Genomic DNA, 22,961 nt, shown 5'->3' with positions numbered 1-22,961 from the left:
TCTTGCTTCCCACATAATCCTAGGATATATCCTGTCAGGCCCGGAGGACTTGTCTATCCTCAAGTTTTTCAAAATGCCCAACACATCTTCCTTCCTAACAAGTATCTCCTCTAGCTTACCAGTCCATTTCATACTCTCTTCAACAATACGGTCCCTCTCATTTGTAAATACTGAAGAAAAGTACTCATTCAAGACCTCTCCTATCTCTTCCGACTCAATACACAGGTCTCCCACTACTGTCCTTGATCAGACATATCCTCATTCTCATCATTCTCATGTTTCTTGCATACGCACAAAAGGCCTTGGGGTTATCTTTGATCCTACCCGCCAAAGATTTTTCATGCCCTCTCTTAGCTCTCCTAATCCCTTTCTTCAGCTCCCTCCTGGCTATCCTATATCCTTCCAACGCTCTGTCTGAACCTTGTTTCCTCAACCTTATGTAAGCCTCCTTACAAGACATTCAACCTCCCTCGTCAACCAAGGTTCCTTCACACGACCATCTCTTTCCTGCCTGACAGGTACATACATATCAAGGACACGTCGTATCTGTTCCTTGAAAAAGTTCCACATTTCAACTACATCCTTCCCTGACAGCCTGTGCTCCCAATTTATGCTCCTCAGATCCTGTCTTGCAGCATCATATTTACCCTTCTCCCAATTGTAAAACCTGCTCTGTTGCACGCATCTATCTCTCTCCATAACCAAGGTGAAAGTCACAAAATTGTGGTCACCATCACCAAAATGCTTACCCACTAACAAGCCCATCACTTGTCCCGGTTCGTTACCAAGTACCAAATCCAATATGGCCTCCCCTCTGGTCGGACGATCTATATACTGTTAGAAAAGCTTCCTGGACACACTGCACAAACACCGCCCCGTCCAATCTACTTTATCTAAAGAGCTTCCAATCAATATTTGGGAAGTTGAAATCGCCCATGACTACTACCCTGTGGCTTCTGCACCTTTCCAAAATCTGTTTCCCAATCTGTTTCTCCACATCTCTGCTGCTATTGGGGGGCCTATAATAAACACCCAACAAGGTGACTACTCCTTTCCTATTTCTGACTTCAGCCCATACTACCTCCAAAGGCAGATCCCCCTCGAACTGCCTTTCTGCAGCCGTTATACCATTTCTAATTAGCAACGCCACCACCCCTACTTTTTACCACATCCCCCAATCTTACTGAAACATCTGTAACCAGGAACCTCCAACAACCATTCCTGTCCCTTTTCTATCCACGTTTCCGTGATGGCCACAACATCGTAGTCCCAAGTACCGATCCACGCCTTAAGTTCACCCACCTTATTTCTGATACTCCTTGCGTTGAAGTATACACACTTGAACCCATCTCTGTGTCTGCAAGTATTCCCTGTCAGTGCTACCTTCTCCACAGCCTCCCTACATTCTTGGGCATCCTGAAAAACAGCTAACCTACTTGCTGGACTACAAGTCGGGATCCCATTCCCCTGCCAAATTAGTTTTAAACCCCCCCCCCCCGAAGAGTGCTAGCAAACCTACCTCCCAGGATATTGGTGCCCTTCTGGTTCAGGTGCAACCCCTCCTGCTTGTACAGGTCCCACCTTCCCCAGAATGCAGTCCAGTTGTCCGAATACCTGAAGCCCTCCCTCCTACACCATCCTTGCAGCCACGTGTTCAACTGCACTCTCTCTCTATTCCTTGCCTCACTGTGAGAGGGAAAAAATTTAAAAAGGATCTGAGGGGCAATGTTTTCACACAGAAGGTGATGCGAGTATGGAATGAGCCGTCAGAGGAATGGTAGAGGTGGGTACAATTACAACATTTAAAATACATTTGGACTGGTGCATGAATAGGTAAGGTTTAGAGGCATATGGACCAAATGCAGACAAATGGGACTAGTTCAGTTTAGGAAACCTGGCCGGCATGGAGGAGTTGCATCGAAGGGTCTGTTTTCGTGCTGTATGACTCTCTTTGACTGGCAGAGCTCACCCCATTTTAGTAGACATCAAAGATTATCATGAGGTTTGAGATACAGCTCTACTACTTTTCCCTGGTTTTACATATCAGAAAATTGAATCTAGCTTAGAAAAAGCTGTGACAATTTTCTCAGCAACAGGAGACTGCCTGTGTATTAGAAACTATCTACAACTCAGCCTGCAGCAGGTGGTGTAGCTTAATGAAAGCATCTCTGATGAAATGGAGGCAGCTTTTGAAGGGATTACTTATATTTGAGGGGCTATGAATGATAGGTGCTGGGATAAAGAAAATTGAATGTCTGTGCAGTTGAACTTGTTCTCCTCCCCATTTTTATTGACAAGAGTAATAATATTGTCCAAAGAATTCCTTTTTACGGTTCAGGGAAAGATGTGGTACAGAAATACCCTGCTGCAGAACTGGAATCTTCCAAACAGTAGGAACCATTGCAGGTTCCATAATCAATGTTAATGCTTTGAGGGAGAGGAAAATACAGAAAATCAGACCCAATGTTTTTAAAGGAACCTGGTTTAAATAATCTTAATTTCAGTGTCTCCATATTTTGAGTAAGGTGAGCAGATACAGCAGCTACCTAAAGAATGAGTTAAGCCTCCTAATACAAGGGATGAACTTCAACCACAGGGGCACAGACAGAAAGGATTTCCTAGCAGCACTGGAATCCACCTGAAAGACAATGGACTTACAGAGGAAATCCAGCAGCTATCCGACATATAGTAGCACCAACACTAAGCAGAAAGAAAGAAGGGAACACCCTCAACACACTGGGAAGGAAAGCCCTTGAAGGACTTAGAAAAGACAGAAATATTGTAATCCTACAGGCAGACAAAGGGTGCATGGCTGTCATCCTGAACAGAACACAATACGTTGGAAAAGCAAACATTATACTCACAGATAATGACACCTACCAACAGGTGGCGAGGAACCCGACTCCACAGATAGAAAACTGTATTGCAGTGACATTGAGGAAACTTCACAAGACAGTTGAAATTAACAAGACAGACAACCAAAGAATGAAACCTGAAGGATCTAACACCCCTTATTTCTACAGATTACCAAAGCTACATAAACAAGTGCCCCCACCCCTCTCTCAGATGCATAGTCTCACTTCCCGGTACACCGACATACAGCCTGGCAAAGGAACTATAACGCAAACAAACATCTAATTTAGCCACCCTGCCATACATTAAAGACATATCTGAGCTGACGACCAGCTTACTCCAGCCATAGGCATCATGGTAGCCCACGAGCCTACCATCACACTGAAACAGCTCCTGGTGAATTTAAAGGACCCCTTAACAACCAGCAGAATGAATATCATATACAAAATATCCTGCAAAGACTACAACAAACAACACATTGGATAGTCGGCCAGGAAACTAGTCACTAGGATACATGACCACCAACTAGCCCCTAAAGACATGACCAACTATCACTAATATCCATACACACAGACCGAGAGGGACACCAGTTCAACTGGGATAATACATCCATTCTTGGACAGGCTAAACAAAGACATGCATAGGAATTCCTAGAGGCCTGGTATTCAAACTAGAACACCATTGACAAACATACCAATTTGGACCCCATTTACCAACCTCAGAGAAAAAGAACCAGAAGTGATATCACCCACCACTACAGACCAAGACACATAAATAGCAAGTGGGATAGAACACCAGCCCTTTACCGGAGGCTCACTGATGATGTTACCTAGCATGGCGACGAAACATCTGAGAACAAATCCAGCAGCTCAAGTAGCTCAGCAAGCAAAATTACAACTTAATGAATTATTTTTTATAGAAACTGAGAAATACAATTAAGGTTATGTTGAGACAAATATTGCCATTAATACAGATTCCCTTAATCTTTGTTTAACAATTCATTCATAGGATTGTGTGTGTTGGAAAGGCTGATATTTATTGCCCATCCCTAATTACCCTGGAGTAGGTGGCGATGAGTTGTACTGTTGAACCACTAGTCTTTGCAGTATAGGTTCACCCATAATGCTGTTAGGATGGGAATTCCAGGATTTTGAACCAGGAACAGTGATGGAACACTGATACGGTTATAAGCCAAGATATAAACAGCTGGAGAAACTCAGTAGGTTTGGCAGCATCTGTGGAGGAACAGAGTTAACACTGAGTCCAGTATGCCTGCTCTTAGAATGGTGTGCATCTTGGAGGGGAGCTTGCGGATGATTATGTTCTCACTTATCTGCTGCCCTTGTCCTTCTAGCTGGCAGTGTTTGCAGATCTGCAAGCTTCTATTGCAGGAGCCTTGGTGAATTATTACAGTGCACCTGTCACTGTACACCAGTATTGAAGAGAATGAATGCTGAAGATATTGGATAGGGCATCAATGGGCTGCTTTATCCCTGATAATGTCAGCCATGATTACTGTTTTTGAAGCTACAGTCATCCAGACAAGTGGGGAGTATTCCGCCACCCTGCTGAGTTGCGTATTGTAGATGGTAGACAGGAACTGGGGAGACAGGAGGTGAGTTACTTGCAACAGTATTCAAATGGCCTGTCCAGCTTAGTTTCTGTACTGTTGTAAACCCCAAGATGTTGATAGTAGGGTGTTCAGCAATGGTAAAACTATTGAATATCAAGAGGTGATAGATTATCCCTTATTGTAATACAAATGTTATTTGTCACTTACCAGCCCAAACCTGGATGTGCTCCATGTCTTGTTGCATCTGAACTTCAGTATCTGAGTTGTCACAAATGGTCCAGAACATTATGGAACCATTTGTGAACAATCCACTTCTGGCCCAGTGATAGAGGAAAGATATTATTGAAGCAGTTGAAGGTGGTTAGGTCCGAATGATAGATCTCTTCCATCTTACATTGCGCTAGATGTCAGTCCAAGCAGTAGAGAATTGTGCCTTGATGGTTTACTCTGTCAAGTGCTGCCTTTGCCAAGGATAGTCACTCTTGCACCATCTCATTTGTCCATGTTTGGATCAAGCCTGTAATGAAATCTGGGGCCAGGTGGCCCTGGCAGAACCCAAACTAAACATCAGTGAGCAGATTATTCCTGCGTAAGGCTGTCTTGACAGCACTGTTGATGATCCCTGCCATCGATATATTTGTCAAGTTGGATTTGTCCATTTTGTGCACAGGATGTACTAGAAAATTTTCTGTGTGTTGTACCTGTACCGGAACAGCATGCCACAATTAGTTCTGAAGCACATCTTCAGTGTAAATGCCTAATTGTTGTTAGGGCCTATCACTTTTCCAATATACAGTGCATTCAGCCATTTCTTGATATCACATACAGTGAACCAAATGGTGGAAGACCTATAACTGTGATGTTTGGATCCTCTGGCGGAGGCCGAGATGATTCACCCATTTGGCATTTCTGATGGATGGAAATGCTTCATTGTTGTGCCTTGTCTTGATATGTTGGACCCCACACCCCTATCATCGAGGGCTGGGGATAGCTGTCTTTACCTACAGTGAGTTACTTAATTATTCACTACCATTCCTGACTGGATGAAGCAGAGCTTACATCTGATCTGTTGGTTGTGTGATAGCTTAGCCCTGTCTGCCCCTGTACTTGCATACAAGTAGGTCCCACTTTGTAGCTTCACCAGGTTGACAGATAAAAATGACTTATGGCGCTTGCTGTGCCTGGCATATCCCTCTCCTTCACTGCTAAGCAGCTGATCTTTAGGACTATCAAGGCAGGCGGAAGCAGTGCTAATTGCCGAGCAGGAAAGAAAACCAACCAGCAACCTAATCCAATCTGTTCTGTGCCTCTCAGTGCAGAGGCTGTGGAGCAGCTGGCCTGGTCATGCAATGTCTGTGCCACAAAGACAAGACATATAGACCCCATTCCCCTAAGAAATCTGCTGGAAAAAATATCATTGGGTCCCTTCCTAAACATTGATCAGTACTTCACACAATCAAAAGAGGCTTATAGAACTGGCTTCAGTTCAAGTTTTTTTTTATTATTGGATTAATTGCCCATAACTTAAGTTGTCCTGAACTCTACATGTGCAGAAATCATACAAGTTGTTCAGAGCCTGATGCAATATCAAAGTTCATTTCTGCCTTAACTCCAGGGAAGGTGTGTTCCTGACCTTTTTATTATGGACTATTTTTCTCATGATAAATGAAACCCGATGAACTGTTGATGTAATATTGCCTGAGAACTCTTTAAGCAGAAGGTTTCAAAATGCCTGAGGATGCATCACTCTAGGCCACACAAGGCTTGTAGAAGGTCGCTTAGGAGGAAGTACTGCAAGAGGGATAAGAGAAAGAAATCAGATTTTGTGAAACTTGCATTTTTTTTTCTTAAATGCAGGAAGCCCACGACAACCCCAAAGTCCTCAGATTCAGCGTTCCAACACAGTGCCTCATCAAAGGCCTTCTCCACCAGGCCAGCAACCTCAGAGTCCTCAGTCCAGCACAAATCAGCAAGAGAAATCTCCAGGGTCAGGTTCTCCAAAACAGGTCAAATCTGCAGGCACCTCTCCTAACCAATCTTACAAGCCTGGAGCTTTCTCTGCACAGCCATCGAGGCCTCCAGCACCAGGCCAAGCCCTCTCACAACCAAGGTCTGGGGGAGGAAACCTGCAGCAACAGAGCACAGCACCACAGCCACTGCTCAAGTAAGTAGCCCAAATGGGCAGTTTTACAAAAGGTAAATATTTCAATTTCTTAAATAGTATTTTCCTCTCTTATCCCTCCCATGTTCTTTCCCAGACAAGTTGGTAGCTAACCCCCTTGCTGTTTTCTCTCAATACAGCTAAAAGGCAACTGAATCATGCAAGAAAAGTTCTCTTGTCCAACACACCTCTCCTTGCATTGCGTTCCCTGTTGAGTGTATGGGGATGAAGTAGTATTAACCAGTCCAGTTCCTACTCAATGATATACCATATTAGAGGTAGTGTGGCATGGTGTGAAGTATTTAAATAGTATAGTGCCTGTCAGTATCACAGGTGTACCAAGCTAAGGCATCATCAAACCATGGGACTGCCAAAATATTGGCTTCCATTGTTTTTAATATCTTTTATTGTCAAAGCTATTGCTAATAGAGATTTCCAGATACGAAAAGCAATAGGTCCAGGAATTTAATAGCTGGGGGTTTCAGCAACCTTTAAAGTCAGAAATATAAACACAGAAGCAGACCCTTCGGTTCAACTCGTCCATGCCAACCAGAAAGCTTATAAATCTAGTACCACTTGCCAGCATTTGGCCCGTATCCCTCTAAACCCTTCTTCCTATTTATATACTCATTCAGATGCCTTTTCAATGTTACAATTATACCAGTCTCCACTAATTCCTCTGACAGCTCATTCCATACATGCACCACCCTCTGCGTGAAAAAGTTGCTCATTAAGTCCCTTTTATATTTTTAGCTCCTCACCTTAAACCTATACTCTCTTGTTTTGTACTCTCTCTTCTCCCCTATCCCCTCCTCCGGGGTAAATTACCTTGCCTATTTGCCCTATCTATGCCCCTCATGATTTTATAAACCTCTATAAGGTCATCCCTCAGCCTCCGACACTCCAGGGAAAATAGCCCCAGCCTATTCAGCCTCTCCCTACAGCTCCAACTCTGACAACATCCTCATAAATCTTTTCTGAACCCTTTCACATTTTGCAATGTCTTTCATATAGGAGGGAGACCAGGATCACATGCAATTCTCCAGAATGGGCCAAACGAATGTCCTGTACAGGTACAAAATGACCTCCCAATTCCCATACTCAGTGCACTTATCAATAAGGGCAGTCATACCAAATGCCTTCTCCACTTTCAAGAAACTATGAACCTGCACTTCAAGGTCTCTTTGTTCAGCAACACTCCCCAGGACCTTACCATTAAGTGTATAAGTCGTGCCTGGATTTGCCTTTCCAAAATGCAGCACCTCACCTTTTATCTAAATTAAACTCTTTCTGCCATTCCTTGGCCCATCTGATCAAGATTCCGTTATACTCTGAGGTAATCTTCTTCGCTGTCCACTACACCTCCAATTCTACTGTCATCTGCAAAATTACTAACTATACTCATATTCAAATCATTTATATGACAAGAAGCAGTGGACCCAGCACCAATCCTTGTGGCACACTGTTGGTCACAGGCCTCCAATTTGAAAAGCAACCCTCTACCATCCTCTATCTTCTACCTTTCTGCATGCTGAATAAATATTTCATATTCATAATAGCCATGCTTCCCCACAATTGTGAAAATCCTAAGGACAAACATCATGACTGAAAACATATGCCTAAGTGAGCTTAAAGAGCATGGAGAGCCTCGCATTCTGTACTGAAGGGTATAGTAGGAGAACAACAGCAAACCTGATTGGATTAATTCACTTTCTGGACCAATTAAATCTGCTAATTAGTGAGGTTTGAGTTGTAAAAAAAAAGCTAGTAAAGTATAATGTATGATCACATGAAGTGTCTGGACCTGATACAAAATTAATAATCAGAAGATCTTCTATCTCACTGCCTGTCTGAATTTTTGATATGTGATCCAAGTTAGCAAAGCTCTCTGGCAAGAGTGTATATTTTAATCCCAGTGGGTGGTGAAAATATTACAGTAGTACCATACACATATGGCTCTGACTTTTGGGTTGAGGTAAACCAAATGTGAGGGAGTTTTACATTTAAACCGGATCTAGTGAGCTGGATGGTGACTTTTTGAATGATCGAAATGGGACATGTCTCTCTTCATTATTAATCCCCCTTCATTTTGAACACAAACAATATATCAGTAATTAAAATTCATGATTTGTAAGGGAATAGTGGGGACCATTTAAGAGTGAATGTTGTTTTATTTCGTATGTGGACAATAGTTCTTGCATTTAGTATGACAATTCAAGTATGACAAACAGTGCGCTAACAGAAACCTCTCATTTGACTTCCTTTTCAGCAAATCACAATCATTGACAAACAGTTTCAGTATTACTGAATCCTCTCAGCGTACCGGCACGAATGAAGATGAAGCAAAAGCAGAAACAATTCGTAACCTAAGGAAGTCCTTTGCCAGCCTCTTTTCTGATTAACTCTTTACAGTATTCTCTTTAATGAAATAGGTCAAACTTGAAACCCAGACACCTGCCAAACTATTCTCAAAGCTTGATAACAACTCAGATGGAAATAACTGTGATATGAGGTGCAAACTCCCTCACTTGATCAATGGACTGTGCATTTCCCTTTATGGATAACAAGCTGTAAAATGAGGTATTGTTTTCCAACTAGGCCAAGAGGCAAAATAAAAATCCTGCTCTACCAGGTGTATGCAGATGTAAGTTGTGTGACGTGAATAACTGTGCACTTTATCTCTCAAAGCAGCTTGTTGAGTATCGTATCGAATGCTATTATCAGAGAATCATCATTTATTTGGATTCTAACTATACAAAATGGGCTCAACACTAATCCCTGATGACAGAATCAGCACATCCATCCAATCCATTTAGATCATTTTCAATGTTCTTGTGTGTCACTTTTACAAAGTACTGAATTCTGCCCTCATTTCTTATTCTTCTTCTGATTCCGTTCTAATTTGAATCCTAGATATCTCATTATTTTGCATTCTAAACTTGGAAAATTTTGCTCGGTATCAGAGACAAATAAGCGAAACTAACTTAAAATGAGTCAATACCACTTTAGACAAGCACTGACCTCTACAGTCCTTTCTTATTTAGTAAACAGCAGGAAAATATTTCCCAGTCTGGACTGCAAATATGTAATGATTATCAACTAGATCAGAAACCACCCACCACCACCAGCCCATATTTATTATTGAGTCTTTACAAGTCAGGATAGGTGTTTTTACTGAAAAACATTAGATGTGATTCCATGATTGGACAACATTGGCTAAGTAATCCCAAATATAATAAGAATTACACTGACAAGTAATGTATATTAATATACAGGGCCCTGTTCATCACAGTCAGAAAACGAACATGACATCCTTTCTTTGGTTAATTTCTCAGGGCATTGCCTTGACCAATTAAAGTCAACATGCCTAGTTTAAATTTAAACTAGTTAACCTGACAGTTAACTACCAATTGTCATTGGATTGGTGTATTCTCCATGGCAGCAGGACTAGCAGAATCTATTTGCCAACCAATCAGTACTGTTCTCTCATAATATGTGTTTTCCCTTTACATTGGGATAATTTAAGAAATACCAAGTGCCAGATGAAAAATAAAGATCTGTTCTACCAAAAGACTATTTGTAGGCAAAAAAACTAATTGTAGGAAGGGAATGAATGCAATTGGAAATTGCCTATAGTTGCATTCCATTTTTATCTGCAGCTAGATGCTATTCTTAGTTCATCAATCCAGTTAAAAATAAATATGGAAATGGTTGACATAAACAGCAAACTCTCAAAAGGGACTCCTTTTAGTCCCTGCATTTGAAATTAATGAGAATTCTAATGCGTCGTATCCAGGGGCAAATTTTAAATCATGTAAAAATATAAGCGCCCAACAGAATCAAAGTTAAAAATCACACAACACCAGGTTATAGTCCAACATGTTTATTTAGAAGCACCAGTTAGTGCATCCAAATAAACCCACTGGATTTGTGGGTTTGTGATTTTTAACTTTGAACACCCTAATTCAACACCGATACCTCCAACTCAAAACAGAATCACAAGAGTGTGTGGGAATGCACTGAGTAAAAATGAGATATTAGGACTGTTTTCACAGGCACGTTAAAGTCTAAGGGAATAATAGAATTTTTTTATTTTAATGATGGCTGGGCAATGTAGTGAAATGTTTCTGCCTGAAAAAGAAACAATAAGAAGGCATAGACTTAAAGTTGGATGGTGGAGGCAGGCTCAATTGAGGCAGTCAGGACGACATTGGATGATTATCTGGATAGTAATGGTGTGCAGGGATATAGGACAAAGGCAAGAGGTTGACATTAGGTAATAGATGCAGTGCAGGCACAATGGATTGAATGACCTCTTTGAACCGTAATGACTGATAATGAAGGTTTCGATCAGAATCATCACTAAATGGGAAGGGAAGGGAGTATAGGAGAAAAATCTTTCTTCAGGAAATAGAACATGTAATGTTTTACCCTGTGAAACTGAGGCAGATTGTTTAAATGTATAATGAAAATTTAAATAAATATGAGGCCATGAAGAAGTCAATCCAATTCGATGTGCCTAAACTTTTGAAGCAGTTCAAAACCTGACAAACCAGTGCCCTTGGTTTGTGTAATTTTTAAAAAAAATTATTACCCTAGCACTTCTTAGGCACAGAGAAAGCACATGGGATGCAATGAGATTGATCACAATCTAAGTTACGAGGAGCCACTGAAAGAACGTGAGCTTTACAAGATAAAGCAATGACGAATGTTAATAAGGACTTTTACTTTAATTAAACCGGAGTGAGTAGAATTTAAGAAAACAACCCTTAAACAAATAAAAAGATTATTTGAGCATTGATAAAGGAAGTCTTCTAAACATTAAGATAATCAAGTTCTAAAGTTCCAAATATAATGCAGCTAAATTAGAGGAGTACTTTAAGAAATAATTTTGCTCCAATTGATGTTATTAGAAGCCATGTAGATGGATAAAAGATGGCTGGATAGCCTGCTTCATCTGTAACTATCTATGTCAGTTGATTACATCTTGAGAGAAGCTGTGTAGCTTAGGTTCATATGTAGTAGTTTCTGAAATCTTTGCGTCAGTAGTACACCAAGGAAGCAATGCTTTTACTTGCACTGTAGTACAGACAGTGAGAAAACCCTCATGGTTGTAACAATGAACTGTTAAACAAAGGGCAGTCCATAGAAATTGGTGCATTGGATCTCACTGAACAAGATATATTAAACTAGAAAATGGGTTTTAAAGTTCCAGACTGGTATTTGTAACATTCCAGGCCTTTAAATTGAAACCATCAGAAAAATAATTGACAGTTTCTCATTGTGCTTCCCCAAGATGTGGTAGACTTTACCAAGATCTTGCTTTCTTTTCACATTGGTTTGTTCTCTTTGCCACTCTTAAAATATTAAGACTTAATATTTGAAAATTGCAAATTGTAGCACAATTATAACCACAATTGGAAAATTTGGATAGATGCAGCTGTCAAATATCGGCTTCATTCAAAGCATAATTCAAGTTACCAGAAAGGTGATGTGCGACAAATTCCAATAAATGGGATTCTCTTACTATTTGTTACTTCTAGTTGTAGCATGCCTAATAGATCCACTAACAATGTCTAGTTAGCGAAAAGACCATCTGAAGTGTGTAGTTATTTTGCTAATGTACATAAAAAGGAAAGTTCTTTCCCAAAACATGGTTATCGAAAATGTTGTCAATCTTTTAGTGATTTAAAATTGCATGATTGTCTGACAGCTGCCTTGATATTATTTTGATGCTTTGTTTGAAATATTTTTCTACCATTCCTTTTCTGAAATCACAAAGGCTACTTTAGTACACTGAAGTGGATGATCATTTATCAGAGCCTAAACAGTGAGTTTTCTCAGGCTCTTTAATAAATTGCCAGAGGAAGTGGCAGATGCAGTTACAACATTTAAAAGACATTTGGATAGGTACATGAGTATGAAAGGTTTAGAAGGATAGAGGCCAAACACAGGCAAGTGGGACTAGTTTAGTTTGGGAAAATTGGTTGACATGGACAAGTTGGACTGAAGAGTCTGTTTCCATGCTGTATGACTCGGACTCTAATTTGACCCAACTGTAAAGTACCTTTCCTGTCCCATCCCAACTCACAACCCAATTAATTGACAATTGGCATATCTTGCTTGTCCTCATAGCAATAGGACAACAATCTTGAAAGCACTTCCTAATGGTTTGCCAACTTTAGGATTGCTCTGGCACCACCAATAATTAGAGACAGACTTCCTGGACGCTGCTGCGAGCAACCAGGGCTAACTAAAAATGAATTATTTCTTAAATTTTCTGAATACTTTTGTTATGAACTTTAAAATATTGGGTATGGGGAGGAGTACAGGTCGACAGTTAATAATTATATAATTGAGTAATAAAGAGTTAAATCCACTTACCAACTAAAAGGAAAGATAGCACAAGGACAGGCATGTTTGGCAACCAACACTAGGAGTGTGGAGTAGGGTGACTGGCAGTAACAGGTTATTTTATGAGGCCTCCAGGAATATTTCAAAACAGAATTGGTATCCTAACACCCCAATATAAAGCATCGGTGCAGGATAGGATGGTACAGCCCCTTATGTACCAAAAAGTTTTCATATTATGTTGAGTTTATTTTTATGTTGGAATTGATCATTTTTCAAAAAAAATATTAACAGCTCCAACTGGGGTTTCTTAACCCGGAAATGATACCAAGCAATTGAGTCCTTCCTGCAGAAGTGTGACTGAGCTCAGAAAGTAAGGTGAATTTTTACCCTGTCTATTGATGGCGAAAAACAATTGATTACTTACTCCTAACTTCTGCCATTTCTTTTCAGAGGTAGCAAAGATCCTCAGTTGAAACTGGCAATAGCCAATAGAAATATTAAAATGTTATAGTTAGTACCATTGCATTTTGTTTAAAATCAAGTTGTGGCCGACCTACTCCTTCACCCAGCATTTCAAATTCAGACTTCAGTGCATCGCCCCCCCCACCCCACAGGATCCAGCTCCCATGTTAATATTCTTGAAATATACCATCTGTTACTTGCCCTCCATTAACCTGTTCTGGATGGTATTAAAATGAAGAATCTGATTTACATTTTTAAAATCTTATATTGGTAAATTTCTAATGTTATTTATTGAAGTTGTAATTTAATCGTGATGAGGAAGAATGTTATACTTGACCTACGTGTTGTTGTAATGTCGAATTAAGTGATGACACTCGTTTCTTTTAAAATAAAGTTGATTTTTTTGTGGTCTGTATAGCTGTTTCCATAGATATTATTTTCCCCCTCTTCTTTAGCCAACTATGATCCAATATCATTCTCAAGTACAGATCTCTGCGGCCATTAGCTATATGAAAGCTGCCAATTCTATGTAAATTTAGATTTTGTGTAAGGAGACTTTAAATCATACAGGACAGCACAACAAAGTCTGATGCTGTCTTCATGCAACACCCTGATCTTTGCACCTTCCATTATATTCAAAAGACAAGATCCGAGATGTTCCCGATCTGTATGGCTTAGCATCATAAACGATGAAAATATTTGTTCGTAAGTGTAACTAAAGTACAAATTCACTATGATATCTAATACAAAATAAACATCAATTCTTTCTCACCTAGCCCGGGTTTTTTTTGAAGTTCTAGCAGTGACCACCACTCCCATTGCCACTGCAAGACTAGAGGTACCAGCACTCTAATTGAGCAGCAGCTTTGAGTCTGGATAACCCATCTTGGTGGAGCAGTAGCAACAAATTCAGGCAAGTAATTGCCATGTAAGGTAGAGTTGGGGTTTCAGGTCCAATAGAGGCACACTCAACTGTTGACTTTCTTGCCGATGGGGAGGGCCACAAGTCTGTTAATTCCCAGTCTCTGTTACAAAATCACATGAAAGTTTAGATCTCAACTTCCACAATGAGTTGCAAGAATGGTCTGCATTTGATATCAAAGCACTGATTTTCCCCAAATTTGAAAATATAAGTAAACTTACAAATACCAAATAGTCTCGTGTCTGTGTCTAACCATACAAATTAATGGATCTGTAACCATTTGCAAATGCAAGCAGTACAAATACTATAAAACATTTTGATGCAAAAGAAAGTAAAAGCAAGGGCAATTTGTGCATTTACCAACATGGTAATAGAACAGTTTACACACTTGACTGGATTGGTTTATGTACATGACATCTTTCAAGCCTCCAGTATTGATTGTAAACATGGCTTCAGTTTAATGGTAAAGAGCATCTGGATCTCGGAGGATAAAATCCTAACCTTGAGCACAAGAAAATGTCAACTTTGACAGCATTTTCCATCTCTGGAAAATGGAGCGGGACAAAGATGTGCAGGTCAGGTGAATTGGCCATACTAAATTACCTGTAGTGTTAGGTAAGGGGTAAATGTAGGGGTAGGGGTATGGGTGGGTTGCGCTTCGGCAGGTCGGTGTGTACTTGTTGGGCCGAAGGGCCTGTTTCCACACTGTAATGTAATGTAATCTAATCTAATCTAATACCCTGCTATTCATCAAATATTTCACTTTTACCTTATGATTTACTTGTGCTGGTGGATATATGTTGCACATGTTTATTTATATTTTAAAATTCAAATTGCCTACGGCTAAAAAAAAACACGAAGTTGAATTGTAGCTATCTAGTTCAATCAGAATTTAGACGGAACATTTACTGTTACACAATTTAAATAACATCAGGATATTAATACAATATGTTGCAGCAAAAGCTAGCTCATCTCAAAGAAAACTTTCTAAAAGCAGAAGGTTCCTTTTGAAATTAGGAGGATTTGAAAATCCTAATTAGGTGATCTCTTGAAATTATTGTGATCAGTAGGATAGGAGAATCGCTTGCTTGTTAAAATGAGTGGGCAAGGATTTGGGTATGAAAAATTCACTTTAATCATAGACTGGTATGACTAAATGGTCTGGGTTATTTGCTATATATCTTTTGTAATTATAATTTCTTTGACTTACAGAACATACAAGTTAATTTGACTTTCTTTACATTTTTAATCTGTGATCTTTGGTATAAACAACAAAATTATGTATTTGATACCCTATGATACACTGATTCATTTGTGTCAATATTATTGACCAGAAAAAAAACAAGTTTGTTTGTTCATTTATGTATTACCCTGGTAAGCAAGTACTATACATTTACAAAACACTGAAGATCTCAAACTTATTTAATCAAACTAGGCTGGTCCACACTTAACAAACAATGTTAAAAATTGCACAACACCAGGTTATAGTCAGCAACAGGTTTATTTGGAAGCACTAGCTTTCGGAGCGCTGCTTCTTCATCAGGTAGCTGTGGGACAGGATCATAAGACACAGAATTTATAGCAAAAGATTACAGTGTCATGCAACTGAAATGATATATTGAACAAACCTAGATTGCTGTTAAGTCTTTCATCTTTTAGAATTTGGTGCAGTTTTGATTCATTAATATGCAAATTCCAGAACTACTTTTAAGTCACATTCTCAAAATATCTCTTTTTTTATATAAAACCTTAAGTGAGCATTTCAGCTTAGACAATGCCTTAAAGGTGTGAGGTTAGAGTCTGTCTGTATCCCAACCTTGAGTCAGAGTGGTTCTATTTCCAAATCAGGAATTTATAAAATTGACTGCCTGAAGGTTGTGTGCTTTTTGAGCAAAATAAAACGTGCAGATTTTCAGAGCTGTTAGTCAACTACTGAAAAAAACTGTCTGCAAGTTTGAATTACAAGTTAAAACGAATGAGCATTTTGCACTAAAAATAAAACTGTGGATGCTCGAAATCAGAAACAAAAAACAAAATTTGCTGGAAAACTCAGCAGATCTGGCAGCATTTGTGGAGAGAAAGCAAAGTTAGAAGGGTCATTGGACCTGAAACATTGACTGTGCTTTCTGTCCACAGATACTGTCAGACCTGCTGCACTTTTTGAGCAATTTATATTCTTATTTGTGAGTATTTTCAACACACTGCTACTGTGGAAATGAAGGGAGATACAAAACAATTGAAATTTATTTCCTACTCAATGGCAAAACCATGATGTAGCAATATAATTAATGAAAAAAACTTAAGCATACATGAGTTGCAACCTTGCTATTAGTGCTAGAGAACATCACTGCAAGCTATGTTCAAATCCAAATCTCAGGATCAGAAAGACCAGACAGGAGAGATTGCAAACTTTCAATGCATACTTTAACATGGGTTCAATGTTATGTATTCAGAACACGGGGAAGAGGGAAAATATTGATCAGTATGTGACTGCATTGAATATTCCAGATCATTCTTTGAAATAATTTTTCAGTTGCTTAAACTCAGGACTGTCTGAGGCATAAGAAGACATTCTACTGTGAAAGCGCAAAATGACTAAGTTATGATATGTACAGAATCTGAGGTAATTAATAATCAGCTACAATGCATTCATGGAAGAGCAGACAAGGCTTTGTATTAGACAGAGACACGTTTGAGACATATAAGCTAATAAGCATGGGCAAAACAGAGACCTATTTGCAAGATGATTCATCACTTTGCACACATTTAAATAAAGAAACAAAATAGAGTCATAGAGATGAACAGCATAAAAACAGACCCTTTGGTCCAACATGTCTATGCTGACCAGATATCCAAAATTAATCTAGTCCCATTTGCCAGCATTTGGCCCATATTGCTTTAAACCTTTCCTACTCATATCCCCATCCAAATGCCTCTTAAATGTTGTAATTCTACCAGCCTCCACCACTCCCTCTGGCACCTCATTCCATTCATGCACCACCTGCTGTGTGAAAAGGTTGATGCTTCAAGCCCTTTTAGATCTTTCCCCTCTCATCTTAAACCTATGCCCTCTAGTTTTGGACTATCCCACCCTGGGGAAAAGTCCTTGTCTATTCACTCTATCCATGGCCCTCATGATTCTACAAACATTTATAAGGTCACCCCTTAGCCTCTGATGCTCCAGAAAAATAGCCCCAGCCTATTCAACTTCTCCCTATAGCTCATCCCCTCCAACCTTTGTAGATCTTTTCTGAACCCTTTCAAGTTTCACAACATCTTTCCTATAACAGGGAGACCAGAATTGCACACAGTATACCAAAACTGGTCTAATCAATGTCCTGTCCAGCTGCAACATGACCTCTCAACTCCTATACTCAATGCATTGATCAATAAAGGAAAGTGTACCAAACCCATTCTTCACTATCCTATCTACCCATGACTCCACTTTAAAGGAACAATGAACCTGTACTCCAAGCTCTCTTTGTTCAGCATTACTCCCCAGGACCTTCCCATTAAGTGTTTAAGTCCTGCCCTGATTTGTCTTAACAAAATGCAACATTTATCTAAATTAAACTCCTTCTGCCACTCTTCAGCCCATGACCCATCTGATTAAGGTCCCGTTTCATACTGAAGTAACCTTCTTTGCTATCCACTACATCACCAATTTTGGTGTCATCTGCAAACTTGTTAACCATACCTATGTTCACATCCAAATCATTTATTAAAAAAAAGCAATGGACCAAGCACCGATCCTTGGGGCACTCAACTGGTCACAGGCCTCCAATCTGGAAAGCAACCCTCCACCAACCCTTTGTCTTCTACCTTCGAGCCAGTTTTGTATTCAAATGTATTGCATGTTCCCCAACCTTGCTAACCAGTATCCTATGAGGAAGCTTGTTGAATGCCTTACTGAAGTCCATGTAGATCATGTCCACCACTCTGCCCTCATCAATCCTCTTTGTTACTGCTTCAATAAAAGTAAATCAAGTTAGTGACACCTGATTTCCCAAGCACAAAGCCATGTTGGCTATTCCTAATTCATCCTTGCCCTTCCAAATACATGTAAATCCCATCCTCAAGATTTCTTCCAACAACTTTCCCAATGTTAGGCTTACCAATATCTATAATTCCCTGGCTTTTCCTTACCACGCTTCTTAAATAGTGGCACCATGTTAGCCAATCTCCAGTCTTCTGACACCTCACCTATGACTATCGATAATGCAAATATCTCAGCAAGGCGCCCAGCAATCATTTCCCTAGCTTCCCACAAAGTCCTGATCATATCCCAGGAATTTATCTCTCTTTATACGTTTTAAGACTTCCTCTCTATAATGTGGACATTTTTCAATATATCGCTATTTATTTCCCACATTCTCTATCTTCCATATCCGTTTCCACAGTAAACACTGTGGCAAGATGCTCGTTTAGCATCTCCTGCAGTTTCACACATAGGAAGCTTTGCTGGTCTTTAAGGGGCCCTATTCTCTTCCTAGTTACTGTTTTGTCCATAGTTTTTTAATAGAATCCCTTTGGATTCTCCTGAACCCTATTGGCCAAAGTTATCTCATGGCCCCTTTTTGCTCTCCAGATTTCCCTCTTAAGCATACTCCTGCTGCCATTATGCTCTAAGGATTCATTTGATCTCTGCTGTCTATACCTGACATGAGCTTCCTTCTTATTCTTGACCAAATTCTCAATTTCCCTAGTCATCCAGCATTCCCTGCACCTATCAGCCTTATCTTTCACCCTAATAGCAACATCCCATTTTCCAGCCATCCTTGTACCTGCAAACATCTGCCTCAATCAACTTTTTAAAAGTTCTTGCCTAATACCATCAAAATTGGCCTTCCTCCAATGTAAATAACTTTTAGATCCAGAATATCTTTATCCATCACTATTTAAAAACCAATAGAATGTTGGTCACTAGCCCCAAATTGCTCCCCCACTTACACCTCAGCCATCTGCCCTGCCTTATTTCCCAAGAGTAGGTCAAGTTTCACACCTTTTGTAGCAGGTACATCCACATTCAGTCAGGAAACATCAATTCTCCTGCTCCTCGAATGCTGCCTGACCAGCTGTGCTTTTCCAGTATCACACTCCAACTCTGATCTCCAGCATCTGCAGTCCTCACTTTCTCCTAGGAAATTTTCTTGTATACACTTACCAAATTCCTCTTCATCCAAGCCCTTAACACTATGGAAGTTCCAGTCTATGTTTGGAAAATCCCCTAATTTTCTCACAGATAATAGAAATCTCCATAGAAATTTGTTTCTCAATTTCCCATCAACTACTGGGGGTCTATAGCACAATTCCAGTAAGGTGATTATCCCTTTTTTATTTCTCAGTTCCACCCAAATAACTTCAATGGACATATTCCCAGGAATATCCTTCCTAGGTACAGCTATAACATTACCCCTATCAAAAACACCACTCCCCTTCTTGCCCTCCTCTCTTTCCTTCCTGTAGCATCTATACCCTGAAACATTAAGCTGCCAGTCCTGTCGGTCCTTGAGCCACATCTCTGTAATCACTGACATGCCAGTCCCATGTTCCCAACCATGCCCTGAATTCATCTGCCTTACGGGTTAGGCCTCTTGCCTTGAAATAAATGCATTTTGATTTATCAGTCCAACTCATTCTCTGCCATGTTGTTGCCTGCCCAGACTATTTGAATTGCTTCTTTTCCCAACTGCACCGGTCTTGAGCCTGATCCCTTTCTTCACCATCTCCCTGGGTCTTCCCCCTTACCCCTTTACTAGCTGAACTCCTCCCAAGCAGCTTTAGCAAATTTTCCTGCCAGTATATTAGTCCCATTTCAATTCAGGTGCAATCCATCCTTCGTATACAAATCATTTCTCACACAGAAGAGATTCCAGTGATCTAAAAATGTGAATCCTTCTCCTCAACCACACATTCATCTGCTCTCTCCTCCTTTCCCTGCCCTCACTAGCTCATGGTACTGGGAGTAATCCAGATATTACTACCCTCAAGGACCTTCTTTTTAAATTCCTGCCTACTTTCTATATTTTCCCTTCCTATGTCTTTAGTTCCAATGTATACAACAATTTCCTGCTAGTCTGTCTCACCTTTGGGAATATTTGCACCCTTTCTGAGATATTTTTGATCCTGGCACCATGGAGGCAACACACCATTATATTTCTTGCTGCCAGCCGCAGAAACGACAGTCGGTCCCTCTAACTATGGAGTTCTCTATCACAATCGCTTGCTTGGAATCTGACGTACCCCTCGTTGCATTGGAGCCAGTCTCAATACCGAAACCAAGTCATGCAGTCAAGGATAATTGGGTACAGCAGTAAATGCTAGCCTTGCTATTGATAGCCATGGCCCCTGAACAAACAAAAAACATAGCCCTTCTCACAATCATCAGTTATTTCAAAGTGATTAAACAAAAGCTAAATGCAGTGGATGCTGGAGTAACAAAATGGAGGACAAGGTTCAGGGTCTGAAATCGTTAAACTCAGTGGTGACTCAGGAGTGTCAAAGTGGAAAGCAAGTTGCTGCTCCACCAGATTGAGTTTGAATATTGCAACAATACTGGAATACTGCAACAGACCTAGGAAGTAATGGATTGACATATATAGACCTCCACCCTGATAGGCTGTGTCATCTTCAACACCTCACGCTCCCCCTATAGCCCCTTCCAATATAACCACAGGAGGTGCAATACTTTTGCTTTTATGTTGTCCCTTTTCAAGGGCCTCTTCCATGTGAAGCAGTGCTTTACCTGTAATTTTTTAATCCAGCCTACTGGATTCACCATTCACAATGTGGCGTCTTCTACACTGGGGCAATCAAAATCACACTGGGGCTTTGCTGAACACTTCACCTCAGTTTGTCTGCATGACCCAATCTCCCAGTTGCTTGGCATTTAATACATCATCTTGCTGTCACGCTCCCATGTGCCCTGCCTTCTACAGTATAAATCTCATCACTTTTCACAACTTTTCAGTTCCCGAAACATCAAACTGGACTGAAAATGTCTCTCTACACCTCTGATCTCAAAGTGCTTTATGGCTAAATACTTAAAGGGTAGTCATTGTTGTGATGCAGGAATTTTTAGTAGTTATAACACCAAAATAAATTCATATTATTATAAAATAAATATATTCACATTTAAATGAATATAACAGTCAGTTATATTAACAATGTTATTGTGAACAAAGCTGCTGTTCTTTTATTAGATGGTGAATAAATGTATTAACATGCATGTTATGCAGTGTCGAGATGAAGGTTAATGCTCCTCATGAGCTTAATTAGCCAGAGGAAGGCATTAAGAAGAAACAGCCTATTACAGCTGCAGACCCAAGTTACACTGAACAAATTGAGCACAAGTTCCCTGATACTTGACTTAAATTGGAAGCAGGCAAGTGGAGGAACTTTATAATGCAAAGAAAACCTCATGTCACAAATCATCAGAACAAGGATCCAAATGAACCTGTACCAACGCTGATCCAAACTCCAAAATAAACCATTTGCATTTCACAGTCAGATTGTTACCCTGGATTTGTACAAAATGGCTTTGAGAAAGAATCATTCAAAAGTAATCTGAAACAATTTATTTCTGTGCACTACACAGTAAATATAATAAAGCTTTTTTAACTGTAAGCAAGTAACACCCTAGTAGACAGCATACAGGAGTCTTAATTTGGTAATATATTGATAAGCAAATTAAAATAGCATTGCAACTCTTCTGTGCAAAGTAAAAATTCATTAGTAGATTTCTTTGAATCATTTACTCAAATTTAACCTATCTTGTACAAATTTTCATTAGCATTTGCTTCAAATAAAGATCTTAGATTTTCCAAAATGAAAGTATTCCAAGTATTCCAGAAATATTCGAAATGAAAATATGAACATACTCAGAAAAAAATGCTGCAATATTCTATAATTCACTTTTGTCTGCCCATATTAAATAGAATCTATAAATATTGCACTATCAGATCAAGTGGCGATTGGGACTCTACATTCCACATTTCTTGCAGTTCTTATTTTACCTTTCAGGTTTGGTTTGGTAAATTTAAAATATAATATAATATAATTTGTGCATGTTTCTGTTGCAATTATTTTAGTTTTTTTTAAAAGAAAGATTGACAAAGACTTGAGCTGCAGCAACTAACCATCCTTTAAGAACTAGATCTCAGAAAAGTCCAAAAGCTTCATTGAAGAGCTTTTAAATGATGCCACGCCTAATGTTTGCTGATCTGCCTCCAGCAGACCTCCCTGGAAATCTGATGCTGTGAAATCCAGGCACTCCAGTTGACTGACCTGGCAAAGGATCTGTCGGATCGAATGATGGTCTAAATGGAGGTAATGTCCCTGGCATCGGTCCTGATCCGGGTAGAAAGCGATTAATCGGATCTCCTCTGTAAGGCAGCTGAGGATGCTCATCATATTCACCTCCAATAACCCCAGGTGGATAAAACTGGCGAGGCTCAAAGGAGAAGGGATTGAAGAGGCCAGGCTGACCTGGAAATGGGGGCAAAGCTGGTGGCAAATAGAGAGGCATTCGGTGCAGTGTTTTCCTTCTCATCACATATTTTTCCTTATAGAGCTTTAAAACAAAAATGGTTACGCTCAAGTTAGGACATAGAAAATACTGGCAGTCCCTTTAACTG

The 22,961-nt window shown here is 39.8% G+C and overlaps 2 protein-coding genes across 4 annotated transcripts in view; one reads left to right on the top strand and one right to left on the bottom strand.

Annotated features, from left to right (window-relative positions):
- LOC140458103 (synapsin-3-like) overlaps positions 1-13,818 on the top strand; it is a 268,932-nt gene extending 255,114 nt beyond the window's left edge. For both annotated transcript variants that reach the window (XM_072552177.1, XM_072552178.1), the window contains exons 13-14: positions 6,284-6,590; positions 8,857-13,818. In XM_072552177.1, the coding sequence (XP_072408278.1) occupies positions 6,284-6,590; positions 8,857-8,989 (440 nt within the window). In that variant the 3' untranslated portion in view covers positions 8,990-13,818. The remainder of the gene's footprint in view (positions 1-6,283; positions 6,591-8,856) is intronic.
- Positions 13,819-15,807: 1,989 nt separating this feature from the next.
- fbxo7 (F-box protein 7) overlaps positions 15,808-22,961 on the bottom strand; it is a 54,622-nt gene continuing 47,468 nt past the window's right edge. For both annotated transcript variants that reach the window (XM_072552173.1, XM_072552175.1), the window contains one exon: positions 15,808-22,897. In XM_072552173.1, the coding sequence (XP_072408274.1) occupies positions 22,517-22,897 (381 nt within the window). In that variant the 3' untranslated portion in view covers positions 15,808-22,516. The remainder of the gene's footprint in view (positions 22,898-22,961) is intronic.

This window comes from Chiloscyllium punctatum, chromosome 32 (genome assembly GCF_047496795.1).
Source record: "Chiloscyllium punctatum isolate Juve2018m chromosome 32, sChiPun1.3, whole genome shotgun sequence".
In the NCBI taxonomy this organism is placed as follows: Eukaryota; Metazoa; Chordata; class Chondrichthyes; order Orectolobiformes; family Hemiscylliidae; genus Chiloscyllium; species Chiloscyllium punctatum.
Note: the sequence above shows the minus strand (reverse complement) of the source record. Positions and strands in the feature narration are given on the sequence as shown.